Here is a 16,158-nt window from a genome sequence, read left to right as displayed (position 1 = left end):
AGGTCCGAGCTCTTGAAATGCAGTTGAGATTGGAGAGGGGAGAGTGATGTCTACCTAGTAGCGAGATGAATACATAGAGTGTGAGCTATCTAGAAGGCAAATCCAATTATGACCTTCTGAAAAACAGGGGTGCTTGAATAAAGCCTTGTTACCAATGTATCCTTCTCTGGCTTCCTTCTCTGCTTGTTCTCAACCTCCAAAAATAAAAATAATAATAATAATAATAAAAAAAAAAAAAAACAATGCTGTCTTCAGAAGGTATTTGCAAAGAATTCACAGGATGTCGGCTTAATGCTGGTGAATGTGTAATTAGTGTAGTGGCAAGACAAAGGCAGGGATTGCATTTTGTGTAACTTTTTTAATTGCTGTTTTTAGATAATGGTCCATGTCTAGGGGTTAGAAAACCAAACCAGCCGTATGAGTGGATCTCCTATAAACAGGTAAGTAGTCTTTTTCACTTAGTTCTAGAACTGCTTTTCTTTGCTGGGGCTATTGGTGCAACATGCAGTTGCAATATAAAGTCTTAATTATGTTTGGGTGTTCTTAAATTGGTATCAAAACATTGTGGAAAGATTTTTAGTTCCTAATAGAGTATCTTAAAAGAATAGCCTCAAAAATAAATATGGGGGGAAGCACACCACCTCCTGCACTTAATTTATTCAGTGCTTTATTCCTGAATGTTTTTGTCTTATCTTTGCAGCTTAGTGTCTTCCTGCTGAATTGCTTAGAATTTGGATGCTGCCTCTAAAGGGTTGTGGCTTTAAAATGGTATTCAGGGATGCAGACTGGTACTAGTTTTACAGTAGAAAGAGCCCTACTTACAAATGTTACTTGTGCTTCCTGGCTGCCTGTCTCTGTAGTGCTGAAGGACACATTATAGAGTGTTAATAAATGTACTTCTACCTATAAGCACACTGCTGCTTTGTCATCACTAAAAATGTCTTTAAAAATATATCTTCATGCTACACTTGAACAACTCTGCACTTTCAGGCTGTTTCTGACTTAGTAAGCTGATGTCTTTAGAATTTGCATAAGCTTTATGCAGTGCATACTGCTAGGGTCACTTGAAGACCCTAGGATCACTTAAAGACCTTTAGTAGATAGCAGAGGTGACTTCCTGGTGACTTTTGCTGGGCATCTCTTTGGTACAACCTCATCAGCAAAGCACTTCTGGTTGAGGCAAGTGACTAATGTGGATTCAGGTAATATGCTGTGTGGAAGGAGGAATTAGAGAACTGCCTTCCCAAAAACTTTGTTTATAGATTTAACTGGATTTTGCCTTTTTATTTTCTTGCTTCCTGAAGGGTGAAATGATGTTCTTGTAGGCAATTGAGTTCAGTGTTTTTCTGAAGAATGAAGCAGAAAGATAGCTTGTTTGGTGTTGTTGCAGACAGCAGTATAAAGCTGAATTATTGCATTTCTAGCCTTTCCTGCATATGAGTGTGGAATCAAAACTTTTTACTTAACAAATGAAAGTCCAGCTGAATTTAGCATCTCTTCTGCTTCATATTGGATGTAAGTGTAGTGTCTATGTTCAGTTTATAGTAATGTTACTTCAATCTTTGGTTTCCTCAAAATTAGAGAACATCTAAAATACTCTAGAAAGCCACTGTCTCCTTCACATCAGTTATTGTCCTTCTTGTTAGACTTCAGGCACAAATAGTTCATGGGTATTGTTGGAGCTTGTCTCAACTTTTCATTTGGCTTCTCTTCATTTTCCCCCCAGGTTTCAGACAGAGCAGAGTATGTGGGCTCTGCATTACTTCACCGAGGCTTCAAACCATCTCACAGCCATTACATAGGCGTCTTTGCACAAAACAGACCTGAGGTAATTGACAGTGTTTCTGTTAGCGGTCTAGCTGTTATTTGAAATGGCCCACCATTTTAGTCTATTAATTATTGGCAGTGTACTGAGCTTCTGTACTAAGGGTGCTCTTGGAGTTGGGGCTAAAGGCTGAGCTGTTATTGTAGACCCATAGATGTAGCATCTTTAACTAAGAATTGAAATGGATAACTGACACAATTGTTAGTTATATTCTTTTATGGACTTGGAGTTGTATGCAGAAGACCAGAAATCATTAGGAAATCCAAATGAACTTAACTCTCTACTTCTCCCCTCAGTTGATAGAGAAGATGTTTAATAGGAAGTCAGTACAGCACTTATTTGATTTAATGTTTATCACAATTTGCTTTCTCTTAAAATGGCATTGTAGTACTAAGTAACTGAAAGAGGTTGGAAGTCACAAGGTGCTTAGTCCTTTAATGATGAAATGTTTGTGCAAAGTTCTGTCATCTTCATCTTTGTTTTCTGTGGAGGAGGTCCTGAACATCAAGATTTTGGATTAGAAAACTAAGAAAGGCAAAAATAGAGAACTCTTTGAAACACAAGGAGATGGACTAGAAGTAGTTTAACTAAAGATCATTTAGCAAAGGCAAATCTCACAAGCCTGAGACAACTAAGGGGATGTTTAGATTGATTTATTAGTATCTATCATAGTAATCTGGCAGTGACTCTAGATTGCTGTTATTAAAAATAGTATGAACTGATACATGTTTGTTGATTCTTAAAACTTACTGATTGAACTGGTAAGGCTGCATTTCTGTAACCTGTGTTTGTGATTAATAGTGAGCTGGTACTTGCTGTGGTAGGCCACTTAAACCAAACCTGTATCAAGATGGGAGGATGGTTGATAAATTTTTGTCTAAAATGTTGACTCTTTCCAATGAATACCAGCAGCTGGATTGAGTTACTTAGGGCTACCTATAATATTGCCATTCAAACAGTTAAACACCACTTTAGATCCCTTCTGACTTTTTTTTCAGTTTGTCACTAAGCCGTCCCTTCTGGCACTTAAAGCAAAACCCTCCAGAACAAACAAAAACCATGATGACAAGTGATGTTGGACCTTCCTCTCAACTTCTTCTCTTAACTCCCACTACAAAAAACCAAACCTGTAGCTTTGTACAGACAAATAAATGCTTTTTCTGGATCTTAAATCTGGTACTTTGCATGCATTTTCCTGCTGGAATACTGGTTCTAATAGCTACAGGCTTTCTTCAGTAACAAACAACTGGGTTGTCTCCAACTAGGAATCTTATAGCTTATAGCATTAAGTGGAAGTTTTTCTTTTAGGAAAAAAGTGTGGAGGAGAGCCAGATGTTAGTGTCACACTAGACTTTAGGTGCAAGGAGGAACTACTACTTTTCCACGACTACGACTTTTGACCTGAAAGATAAGTTCTCGGGTTATTTGGTCAGTGGACTTTCTGAAGGAGAGCATGATGGTGTGATCTGCTTAAATATCATGAAAGCCAAATGTACTTGAGTTGCATTGCTCTGTCAGACTTTGAGTTGGATCAGAAGTGAGCTGGAAAGAATTGTTGAAACCAACAGTTTTAAATCTGGGACTTTCCCTACTGAAAACTACTGAACAAGTGTTGTGATGTTCCAAATAGAATCAGTAGTCCAGGTTATGTAAAGACTTTTGTCAGTGATTCATACTTTTCAGTTCCAGGAATGACTGCTGGGAAAATCCCCTGGAGTTGGGAGTTGAAATCCTAGCGTGTTACCTCCTGAAATATCACTAGAAAAATAAATCTGGATTATTAAAATCTACTTTCATTTTGAGTAACTGGACAACAGAATCTTTTCTGCAGGCAAGGAAATAGTGTTACAGATTGAGAAGACAGTGCAGTTAAATGTGCAGTTTCCCTTAAGAGAAGATCACATCCCTATCAGGAAAGAAATTGAAACTTCTAGCCTGTTGTCTCTATTCTGTTTTTTATTTTATTATTATTATTTATTTTATTAATTATTATTTTTATTAATTAATTTTATTAATTATTTTATTATTTATTATTTTATTATTCTGTTTTTTTTATTGAGAGAGAGCTGAAGTGTTGAGGTTTAATAGTTCTATTTAAGTATGGTTTTAACTTCAGGAGCTAAAAAGGAAGCAAGATGTCATGGTGGTCCAGAAAATAGGATGTTAGTTGTTGTCTTGACAGTCACAGTATGCACAAATGCTTGGAGGCTATAATGGGAAGCTGTAAGTGTGTGTGGCTTCAAAAGACTGTTACTGTAGTAGACATATCTACTAAAATTGAAACTGCTGTACAGCTGCCCCCTCTGGTTACATCTATTGCAAAATCGACATCTATGACAGAATCATATAATGGCTTAGGTTGGAAGGAACATTAAATATCCATGCCCCAGCTGTGGAAGATGGGGTTGCACCCCATCAGATCAAGGCTGAAGGCCTTGAACATCCCTAGGGATGGGGCAGATAGATGCTGTCTAGGAAGAGAAATGTTCAGTAGACCCCATTATGGCTGGTGTAGATGTGCCTGATTAACCTTTAATACAGATATAAGACATACCAGTAAGTTAGCTGAAATTGTACTAATTTTATCAGATATTCTGTTATCTGTAATATACTGCATTTCTGGTCCTCAAATGAGATGCAGGTAACGTACAGGTGAGAACATACTGTGTGTGTAGGAACTTAGAAGTCCTTTATTGATTCATAAATGATAATATAAAGTTTTGAAGGCTTCAGTGGCTTCATTGAGAACCTGAAGATAGGAAACAGTATAGTATTCCTAATCACTTTCCAGCTGTTAGTAGGTAAATTAAAGAATTAATGTGTTAACTGTTCTTTTGAGACTACTTAAAATTGCTCTTAAGGTCAGTTGAGTTTTTTTAGTGGGAGCTTGTCCAAATGAACTTTTTCCTAACAGCATAATTATCATAATGCCACTGTGTCTTTCTTAAAAGTTTAGGTAAACGCAGTGACTTAATCTTTTCTGTTTTTTTTTTTTTTTTTTTTTTTTTTTTTTGTTGGGTTTTAAATTAAAAAATATTCGTAATCTAAAAAAGTGGTGGGGCTCTATGATACACTAAAAACTGAAGCGATTACTTACATTGTGAACAAAGGTAGGGCATTTCTGATAGCTCAGCAAGTGAACGTATGCTGGAGCTGACTCAGAACAGATCTGTAGTTGTCTTCAGAGGTCTCTTCCATTACAGACTTCTGTAGTATGGAGCTAGTCTGAACTTGTCATGTTGATAATGTTGTTCTCCTTCATCAGCTGACTTATCACTGGTTTTCTGCGACACACCTGAAAAGGCTAAACTTCTGCTAACTGCTGTAGAAAAGGGGGAAACTCCAATCCTCAGCACCATTGTGATCATGGAGCCTTTTGGCACAGATCTTGTGGAACGTGGCAAGAAGTGTGGGGTAGAAATCTTCAGCATGAGGGAAATAGAGGTAAGCGTGCTCAATCTACTGCTTCAAACTCCCATTTACTTGTGAAAGAATAAGAGTGTCTGCTGAACAGATATCGGGACTGAGCAGAGTACGTAGACTTAATTTCAAGCAAGAGACAGTTATAAGGAAAATAACCTCCTAGTGTTATTTCACAGTACTCAAAGAGTCAAAGCATATATGCAAGATGATGGAAGAATACGTCCACGTGTAACTCAGATCTGAACATAAAGCCTTGCATGCATGGGTGGCGGAACTTGATGATCTCTAGAGGTCCCTTCCAACCTCTGCAATTCCGTGTGATTCTGTGATTAAGACTTAACTGTATGCTATGACTAATACTCCAGAAGTACTAATTTCAAAGAATTTGTGCAGGCTCTTGTAATGTAGTGGAGAAAAAAGGCATCGTCTCCAGCAGGGAGAATGTAAATGTTTCCTCAAGCAGGAGAATGGTAGCTCCAGTTTTAGTATAGGAGGATACTTCCCACTGAATCATCTAGCTACAGAAAAAAACTAGCGGTAAATACTTAATCTAGATGCTGAAGTAACTACTTCCAACTAACATGCTAAGATCTTTTCCATGCTGTTATAAGAACACTTGATGGCTGGGGTTAATGTAGTAATAGGTATAAAAATGTGTAGAAATCTCAGTTGTGTATCAAAAGTAAATAATGGGGCTCACTCAGACTGTAGGGAAATATTGAGCTGTCGGTGGTGCTTGAAATGCAGATGCTGTTTTGAGTAGACAGCTATGTTGTAGTGGCAGTTTTTTTTTTTTTGTATAATGGCACTGTTTCAAAAAGGCAAGCTTACAGTTCAACTGTTTCCAGATGCTCTTTTTTCCTGAAACTTTGATGCATGTGAGTAATTTAGGAATCTAAAAATTACCCATGTGCAAGGAAGGCTAGGGCTAATAAAGGAATGCATAATAATACTCTTGTGGATTTAGAATGTAAAGGCAGTCGCCAAGTTAATACATTTGCACACTGAGGGCAAAACTGTATTTAACAAGAGGTCAACTTGAAATTTACTTAAGCCTTTAAATATTAGTGTAAAAGGACTGTAACTCATCAATTCCCCTTCCTGGGGAAACCTCAGTCATTCTCATTACAAGCAGTGATGAAACCTGCAAGGTGCTTACTGAGGTGAATACTGCTTCACTTGAACAAGTGGCACACATCTTCTGCATGAGGTGTTGGATTTTGTCATTGCACTGCTCAGCCTTGAGCTTCTTTCATGAATGGCTGCTGGCTTACTAGCTAGAAGGGGGTAGGGTGAATTCTGTGAATTCTAGTTATTGTTGTATTTGTAGAACACTAACTCTGCTATATCCTTTACAACCTTTGTTCTGCTTCTGTAAGTTTTTTTTTTTTTTTTTTTTTTAAAAGCCTTAACAGGCAGTCTAATGATAGAATGTTATGGTAGTTAGTAATGTAGGTTACCAAATTTGGTCTTGTAAATTTAAAGCTCATGACTTGTGTCTCCCTTCTTTCCATACTGTAGGAACTGGGAAAAGCCCACAGACAAAAACCTATGGTAAGTTGATTTAAAAATTGAATCTGAAGTTAGAGTGACTATGCTAGTTTGGTCTGTGTAATGCTGTCTCCTGTAGCTCAAAAGTAACTCCATTTCAGTGTGTATTTCAAAATTTTATGCAAGTCTCCTTTTTTCCAGCAATCTTAACCATAGTAATACTTTCTTAATTCTCATAGCCTCCAAAGCCAGAAGATCTAGCAGTCATCTGTTTCACCAGTGGAACAACAGGTATTCCTAATTACACTCTGCATGATTGATCAGCTCAGGGAGCCCTCCTACTTTGTTTTCCAAGACTTTCCTCTGCTGCTGCTGCAACCTTCTATTTTTTGGGCAAGTAGCAGCTGGGGATATTTTATTAAAAGGCTTCCTTCGGTTTTTCCTGATGATCGGTACAGAGTTGCAGTATTGTCAGACAGGAATCTAACACTTCTGGGTTTGGAAATAGGTACTGAAGCTGTATTACTGTTAGACTTTGACTTAATTGTTTTTTTGTAGTAGCAGGAATTATGTAGCTTATGTGCATTGTGCTCCCCCACAGTGAAGAACTGAAATGGAAAGCCAGATGTTTAGATAACTCACAAATGTGAAGCATATGACAATATCCAACACCGGTAGGGAGTGAAAAGGAAAAATACAATGGTATTAGTTACACTTCTGTAGCAGATTTAAGAGCAGAATTGTCTGAGATCTTAATAGCTGCCTCCACAGAAACTTTGAAAAGCTGATCTAAGAAACTTATCTGTTTCTAGAGGATTTGCTCTCTTTATTGAATTGAGTACTTACATGTGAACTTAATACTTCAGTTGGTAAAAGTTCTCTTACTAACACATTAGTTAGCTCCGTCTTTTCTTTAATGCCCAGGATGGAACTGATTGAAATGCTATTAACTTGATTTTACCTCTGCTTGGTAACTTAAAGGATCTGACAAATTCACTGTTACATACTGATGTGCTTTTTCTTTAGGAAACCCCAAGGGAGCTATGATCACTCATAAAAACATAATCAGCAATTCTTCAGCTTTTCTGAAAACTACAGAGGTAAACTGCGAAGCTAACATTATGGGTTTGTTTGCATGGAGGGGAGCAACACTAAAATTTCGAAAGCTTCAGTCATAATGTAGTAAGATTGAATTGAAAAATGTGACTTGTCAACACTTAGTCTATGCTGGTTCAGAAGTCAAAGTTTACCTAAGGCCTCTTTCTTTTACTTCATAGGGTATGTGAGAAGCTGCATAATGTAATTCATGTTAAACCTAACGGGTGTTTTTGACTTCTCTGAATCTATAAGACTTTAATAGATTTAGTTGCATGGATCTTAGTTTTTTCTTCAGTAAGCTCCTCCTTGGTTTCTTATGCATGTAACTTCTTGTGGACCAGGAATAGCAACTGAGTATTGCTCTTGAATTAATGCAGGTCTGCTAGTTTTTTGGGGGGATGTTCGTCCTTTCCCCAACCCCACTGAGCTGATACTATGTTAGTAACTATTGGTCCAGCACAGCTGGAGAACTTGCGACTTTGTTTCTAGTGTGTAGATGTGGCAGAAGTTGGGCCATAGGGCAGCTCTTGGACTGTTCTCTTGAACGTTTATTTTATCAGTATAGAAAAAGTCTAGAATAGTGTAACTGCACTACTGCCAGAGCCCATTTTGCTCAGTTAAAAGTGGGCTGGTGTCTTCAGCTGTAGTTTCTGGCATGTTGTTACATGCTGTTGTCTTCATGGGGAAACTATGGGCAGAGGACTGCATTTAGACCCCCCCCCAGTGGCAAAGTCCTCTACTTAGGATGTTGTAGGCCAGGAGCGTGTGGGGAAAAGCAGATCTCTCATGCAGAAGTTCTGGCATATCTACTTTGTGTACACTGCTTATAGAATTAATTCTAAATTAAGCAACTGGTCTCATGTTTAGATCATGTGAGGTACTCCTGATATTAGACTTATGGCTTATAAACTGGACAAATGAACTTTGTGACCTACAGTGAACGTGTTTTTTATCCCCAAGGACAAACCACTTTAATCTCCATGCCATCCCCTGTGGTGTGTATAATGGAACTTTTCGGAGCTTCTCTCAGAACATGTTTTTGTTCACAATCATATGTATATTGTGATAATCTGAGCAGTTATTGTATGGAGATGTAACACAATTACAGCAATGACTTCTAGTACATATAGTCTCTTTAGTGAATGAGAGACAGCAAAGCTCTATTTTAACCAAACTGTAGTGAGGGCTGTGCTCTAGAGTTCAAGTGCCTGGCTTCATTGTTTAGCTTAACAAAAATAATTCTATTTTGCTTAACACTTTCACTTTCAGAAAACATTCATGCCTACCCCTGAAGATGTTCTGATATCATTCCTGCCCTTGGCTCATATGTTCGAGAGAATCGTTGAGGTAGGCATGTTTGTTTCACAGAACTACTTAGATCTCTGTAAGAAAACAAGTTTCTGTGATAAACAGCACTTGGTTTGGATTTTACACATGTGAAAACTTGAGGTAAAGTTTGAAAAACATCTCAAAAGTTAATTTTAGAGCTAGTGTTAGAGAGAAACTGGTTTACTAGAACAGGAGACAAGTCCTCCATATGCTTACTGCCTAAGCTCCCTCTAATATAATCAATGCAGCACTAGAATTTAATCTGCAAAAGTTATATAAATATTAATTGTGTAATGTGGTGGTCTACTCTCTTAACCAACTTACAATTAGTTTTGTCTAGAATTACTATTGCTTCCAATAGACTTGAATGAGAAGAGAGGCATTTTGTTTCAGTTGAGTTTTCTTCCAGGAAATGAAAATAGAATTTGTCACTAAATGGGATTGGAAGCCAATGTTTTCTTGAATAGTTTTTCTTGCCTGTAAGGCTAAACCTGGAGTTTCACTTCTAGGGATGAGGGGATTCAAGGCTGTCTCAATGCTGGCAACTTTAGTCATAGGTTGAAAGATCATTACTAAGCAATATCCAACTGGAATAAGGTTCCTTAAATATGTTGTATAATAGAGGCACAGATGTTCAATCATAAGCAGTATAGTTCTACTTCAAGTTCAATTAACCTAGCTCCCTTAGATGAAATAGCAAACATGAATTTTGAAGCTGATTATTCCCTTTCATAAACTGGGAAATAAATGGCCTCCATGCATGTGTGAGAAGATGAATAGGAATGGAAATCTTTCCACAATTTCACATAGGAGCCCTGAGCTTTCTACTCAAAGGCTTTGATCTATATATGTACATTTTTGTGAAGACTGGGAATAGATGTAACTTAATCGAAGTTATGGAAAACTCAGCAATGGTGGCAGAGTAGCAGAGTCCCAGGCTGCAGCAAGTGAGGATAAGCCCAAGTGCAGCAGCTGTGGATGCAGAAACAAAAGAAAAAAGCTGCTTACCTTTAGAGGGCCTCAAGCAGGCATGGATTTCCAGCAAGACAGCCTAGCCTCTACTGCCAGCCCTTAAACAGGTCTGGGAAGGGGTGGATCCTGTGGCTAAGTGCAACAGGTGGAGCTTCTAGTCTATCAGACAGCATAGAACACTACAGGATTAAGTCTGCCTCCATGGGTGCAAGTCTAAAAAGATGCTGAAATAAGCAGTGGCTCTGCTTATGTTTTTCAACAAATGTAATCTTGATCACCTAATGACAAACTGTTCACATCCTTGTTGTGAAACAGGAAGGAAAACTAGAGTGCAAGAGAATACTTCACGAGCAGCGCACTGCAGGAATCTGACTTTAATGCAGGATTTTGTAGTACAAATAAAAGCAATAAGTTCTAGTATATTTTTTTGAATAAGCTTGTTGAATAATGCTTTGAATCTTCTGCTGCCTCTGAGTTCCTGGCACTAACTTATTTGGTCAACTGCTTTTTCGGCTAGGGGCACTTGTGCAGTATTTGTTTCTGTCTCCAAGCCTTTGGTCCGTGTGCAACAGATGTCTTGCCATTTATCTTTCCAGTCTCATTTAATAGAGAATGCTGCAAGACTTGTCCACATCAGTGGATCCTGCACAGTCCACTCCACGTTTAAAAGTAGTACATGTATAGTCAGGGTGCGTCATGCATATTATACATTTTTCAGACATCTTACTTTTCTCTAACAGTGTGTAGTTTTGTGCCATGGAGGTCGGATAGGATTCTTTCAAGGGGATATCAGACTACTTATGGATGACCTAAAAACACTACAGCCAACTGTATTTCCAGTAGTACCACGATTGTTGAACAGGATGTTTGACAAGGTAAGTTTAAAGCTGAGTCTAGAGCTGTTCAGGGTTTTGAGGGGCGTTCTGAAGTCTGTGCTGACATAGCAGAAGTAATTGTTGTGTTCTCGGATGCCACTGAACTACTGTGTTTTTCTAAAAGACCAGAAAGTACAGGGAGTAGTGCTGAATGTATTAAAGCATTTTCAGGCAGCCAGCACTGGCATAGAAAAGTATGACTAGGAGACTTCGTTCTCTCCAGCTTTATTAAGGGCTCACTGTTTTGTTTTGAGCAAGCTGAAGTCCAATCTACACTGTGAACTTAAGGCTTAGCATCTGCATGCTGCATTTCTAGTAGCTGACTCATGGAAGGGAATTTGCAAATCAAGGTCAGGTGTCTGCTATGTTTGCATGGACACGTACAAGTTTCCTACGTAGCAGCCAGCAATTTCTAGCGGGGAGAACTACAAACCAGCCAGTCTGTAGTGCTGGAGAGATGGTGTGTCAATAGACCCATTCTCTCCTATGTTTGCTACTTGCCTTCTCAGTCTTCCCATCTTCTGCAGTGGGTATTCAGAAGTAGGGTCTTTCTTGGCCCTTCGTATGGAAGACTTTTAATGATCCTTTTTATATACAGATAGTTGATATCTCAGGGTATCAGGATATCTCAGGGTAGGCAGGGGAGCTGAAGTATACAAGTTGTCTGTGGTTGTCAGATAAATGGCAGACATGTCAGCTGTCTTTTTCACGAGACTAGAAGAACAGCAAGTAATGCAACACCTCTGTTTAGCCCCAAGAACAAATAGCACAACTCTGATCCCTTTGTAAGGGGAGGAAATCCCAAGACCATTTGCAGGCAGTGCTTAGAACTCTGTCCCTCATTCTGTTCCAGTGTTCTGTATTGGAATTCTAGAAACAGGGATAAGGCTTGGGTCTCCCTTCTCCTTTTGCTGTGTTCTCTTGCTTGTTGTGCTTGGTGCTATGATAGTTTCATACTTCTTTGGCACATTTTCAACCTCTCACAGCCCTGTAATAGCCTGGAAAGTTAGCAAATGAAAAATCAACGTGGGAAGCCTCATAATTCTGAAGGGCTGCTGGGTCTGTCTATTAAGTGAATATGCTAATATTGGTCTGGTGTTAACTCTGCTCTGTAGCTTTCTGGAAACAACCAGAAGGAGTCTTTAAAAAGATCTAAAAAGGGAACTTACGTATACAAGACAAATTGGTATTAGGCATTTCTGAAAAAGGTTTGCCCGTTAGAAAATTCCAGGTTTTAGTGAGGTGTGTGTGTACTTAAGAACATAATAGGGATTGTGCTTAACTGGCATTTCAACCAAGCTAGAATAAAAACTGATGGTTTTGCTTGCTGGTCTATTAAACTATTTTTTCAATGGATTAACTTGTTCATGAGAATGTTGTGCACAGTTGACTGGGAAGAGAATTCAGCGCCAATTTAAATGAACACAAAAGAAAAAGGCCAAGTCACAAATATCAAAATCTATCCTTACTAGGAAGTTGTCTAATTGCTTGTTTTAGGCTGAGTCCTTATGCATGCTACTGTAAGAAGAAAAGTATCAGGCTATTGCACTCTAATGCTATATAATCTTTTAAATAGATTTTTGGACAGGCAGATACATCATTGAAGAAGTGGATGCTGGATTTTGCTTCCAAGAGGAAAGAAGCAGAACTTAGAAGTGGTATAATTAGAAACAACAGTTTCTGGGATAAAGTTATCTTCCGAAAAATACAGGTATACTTGGAAGTCTAGGTCTCTATATTATGGATATTGAACCTTTTTTACTGTTGCATCGATGTCTTCATTTTTTTTTTTTATCTTGAAAAGAACTCCAAATGTGCCTGCTTTCATACAGAGCAGCAGTATGATGTGCTCTTAATACTGGAGTCTGAAGCATCATTGTATCTACTTTGTAGTTTTAGGTATCACTTTGCAATTGCTGAATTTGATATGGACGGTTATAGTGTGATGTGATATGGCTTTCCCTCTCTCATTAAAGACTATCTGGCTTCTCAGAGTAAAATTGAACTCTTGTTCTCATTCTTCTTGCTCTTACTGCATCAGATAACTGCATTAGGTTATGCAGAGTAACTGTGTAGTTACTCTAAGAGTCTGGTGTTTCCTTCTTTAAGAGTGAACACCCTCCTTTGAAGGAGGAATGCTGAATGTTAGTATTATATGTAGACCCTACTATTTTCTCACTGTAGGTCACTAGTAAGTATGCCTGATATTGTATCTGGTGCTCTCTTGCAATGGCCCGAACTCTGGTTGTACAACACCCTCCTGTGGCTGCTTTTACAGCACTTAGAATGCATGAGAAACTAATACAAGGCAGGCTAAAAGTAAAAACCCTCACTGCAGGGCCGTAATTTATATCAGCTTCTGGCTGAGTCTGTGACGTTACAGCATAGCCTCTATATGTTATGTACTTGAGATGCCATTAAAGAAACGGAAACATTTCTAAATTTTAGTCTCTAACATTTGTGGGTGGCACTTTTAGGTGGATAGCAGCTGAGGGTGGAATGTAACAAAAAAAAAAAAAAGAAAAAAAAAGAAAAAAAAAAAAACCACAACACTCTGGAAATATCTCTAAAATGCTTTTGGTGTCTGCAGTATCTTGTATCTGTTGTAGGCAAGTTTGGGAGGAAAAGTACGGCTAATGGTCACAGGAGCAGCACCTGTATCTGCAAGTGTGCTGACCTTCCTGAGAACAGCTCTTGGCTGTCAGGTGAGTTTCCTAGTCTTAATCAAAAACAATAATGCTTTTAAGTGCCTGATTAAAGACCTAATGTAAGAGCACTTCTACTGATCTGACTATATGGGTAAATAGCTTTCTGGTATTCTTGGAAGCTGTACAAGTACATACTGTCTTCTAGAGATTCTCATGCCTCTGAGACTTCTGTATTCATCTCAAAGTCATTAGGGTAACTGAAATATTAACATCTAAACTAAAGGGGGGGAAAAAAGATTCATAGGATGCTGTAAGCAGTAATTAATGTTCTTGGATTAAGTTTCTGGATCTTGCTGTCCTTACAGAAGTATTCACGACAGGACCATCCCTGTACATGGCAGGGAAGTTAGAACTAGATGATCTTCACGCTCCGTTCCAAACTAAGCCATTCTATGATTCTGTTGTAGAGGATCTCTTCAATATCATGTAGAATTGTTGCTTTAAGGATGAGATTGGGTAGAATTAGATTGCTCAATTTCTCTTCAAAGCCTCTTCTAAATACGTGCTCTTTTGAGGTTAAATCTGAAGAGACTAAATCTAACAATGGCACAGGATGGAATAAATGTGAAATAAATTTCAGGGGTGGAAAACACTGACATACTAAAAATTGAGGCTTCTGTGACTTGAATTTCTTCAGTAGTGTGCTAGTGTAGCAGTGTTGTGCACAGGAAAGGACTTATGTCTTGTATATAGTAACAACAGAGCTGTGATGAGATGTAGGGATCCTGTTTCTGACTTTCGTGAGCAAACTTGTCCTTAAATAATATGAAGTCATTTCTAGTGCCTTTGTTCTTAGTCTCTTCCTGTTGCACTCTGTCACTTTCAGTTCTGATCTGTGCAGGTGTCACACATGGCATGTGAAATACTGTGAAATACTGAGTAAGTATTGGAACTGAGGGTGGAATATTATTACTTAAAAGTGTGTATTGAAAATGAAGCTTCTTAATATGGCAGTATTCTTTAGCATAATCCTCAGTATCTTCTAAACTTAATTTTAATCTGGATTAGGAAGAAAGCAAAATCTTACTGTAATGAAGAAACTATATTGAAAAGTAAGAATTCTGAGTAAGTGTTGGTTTTCCTTCCTAGTTTTATGAAGGATATGGACAGACTGAATGCACAGCTGGATGCTCGCTGTCTATGCCTGGTGACTGGACAGCAGGTACAGTGTTTAATGTCTACCTGCCTGTTAAAGTTCTGATTGCTATAGAAGCCAAATTGCAGGATTTTTATCTATTATACACCTGTTGTGAAGAGTAAGATTACCTTTCAAGTAATGTAAAAAAACAAACAAAAAAAACAAAAACAAAAACAAACAAACAAACAAAAATTTTGAAAGGCTCTTATGGAGTTATTATTCTTAAATAGCCAGGAACGTTCAGTAATTCTTTTAACTTTCAAAAGACTTTGCCCTTGTGAGTTGAAGTAGATGTAGGAGAGAAGAGATTGTAGTATTAACTTCTAGTGTTGTAGAATAGCAATCTGTTCATAAATACTGGAAATTCAAATGATGCTTTCTAGTGTTGGAACAGTCTCCATTTGTTATCTGTTTTACTTCTAGCTCCCTAACTGTTATAGTCCTGGTACTTGAAAGTTACTGTAATAGTTCTGCTAATTTAAAATGTCCACAGTCTGATTATACTATAAAGATAGTGAGCCTGGCTACACTGTTCAGTTTACAATGTTCTGGGAGTGTCTGAGAATTTAACATTTTAAACCCAACAAATTACACCAACACCAGTACAGTAATAGTTTAATGTGTTACCAGAAATTGTTTCTTCTTGTATTACTTTAGTATATAGACAGCTTATAGCTACTAGAATCTGACTAACAATCCATTCAGGCTTTTAAAGAATTCCTGTTAAATAGGTCATGTTGGAGCACCGATGGCATGCAATATCATAAAGCTTGTTGATGTGCAAGAGATGAATTACTTGGCTGCCAAAGGAGAGGGTGAGGTGAGTAACTTCAAAATGTCAAGACTTCTTGGAAAAGGGAAAATTGCCTGAGCAAATAACTGATTTGCATCACAAATAACCAAGACAAACAAAAGGATTGTGCTTTATTTGCTTGAGTAGAAATGAATCACTGGATTTTAATTCCCAGAAATGCTTAAGGGTTATCTTTTGTTTGTTGATAGAAGGCTATCTTTTGGCAAATGGAGAACAGCATTCAGATTCTTTCCAGTTGTGTGTATGACCTAATTGCTAGTTCTCTTCAGCAGTTTTTTGAGTTGTTTTTTTTTTTTTTTTTTTCATCTTAAATATGCTTCAAAAGTATACTCAGTTTCTCTAACAACTGTGTGTTTTCATAGTAAAAAAATATATTTTAATGTTTTTCTTCTACTCACTATTAAATTTTGCTGAATTAGGAGTGAGTTTAGACTCAAATATGGTAGTCTCCTAGAATTAATGTCTTATTTTTATTCAAATTTCCT

At 37.8% G+C, this 16,158-nt stretch overlaps 1 protein-coding gene across 1 annotated transcript in view; it reads left to right on the top strand.

Annotated features, from left to right (window-relative positions):
- Nucleotides 1-16,158, top strand: part of ACSL1 (acyl-CoA synthetase long chain family member 1) — a 35,245-nt gene that overhangs the window by 14,426 nt on the left and 4,661 nt on the right. Inside the window, exons 4-17 of the mRNA XM_042812471.1 lie at nt 376-440; nt 1,727-1,828; nt 3,942-3,987; nt 4,879-4,935; nt 5,091-5,269; nt 6,770-6,802; nt 6,979-7,030; nt 7,766-7,839; nt 9,107-9,184; nt 10,879-11,013; nt 12,590-12,724; nt 13,623-13,718; nt 14,811-14,883; nt 15,591-15,679. Of these exons, the coding sequence (XP_042668405.1) occupies nt 376-440; nt 1,727-1,828; nt 3,942-3,987; nt 4,879-4,935; nt 5,091-5,269; nt 6,770-6,802; nt 6,979-7,030; nt 7,766-7,839; nt 9,107-9,184; nt 10,879-11,013; nt 12,590-12,724; nt 13,623-13,718; nt 14,811-14,883; nt 15,591-15,679 (1,214 nt within the window). The remainder of the gene's footprint in view (nt 1-375; nt 441-1,726; nt 1,829-3,941; nt 3,988-4,878; nt 4,936-5,090; nt 5,270-6,769; nt 6,803-6,978; nt 7,031-7,765; nt 7,840-9,106; nt 9,185-10,878; nt 11,014-12,589; nt 12,725-13,622; nt 13,719-14,810; nt 14,884-15,590; nt 15,680-16,158) is intronic.

The sequence above is a fragment of the Centrocercus urophasianus genome, unplaced genomic scaffold (assembly GCF_019232065.1).
Source record: "Centrocercus urophasianus isolate 14NV4802_14NV808 unplaced genomic scaffold, USGS_Curo_1.0 seq_13, whole genome shotgun sequence".
Classification (NCBI taxonomy): domain Eukaryota; kingdom Metazoa; phylum Chordata; class Aves; order Galliformes; family Phasianidae; genus Centrocercus; species Centrocercus urophasianus.
Note: the sequence above shows the minus strand (reverse complement) of the source record. Positions and strands in the feature narration are given on the sequence as shown.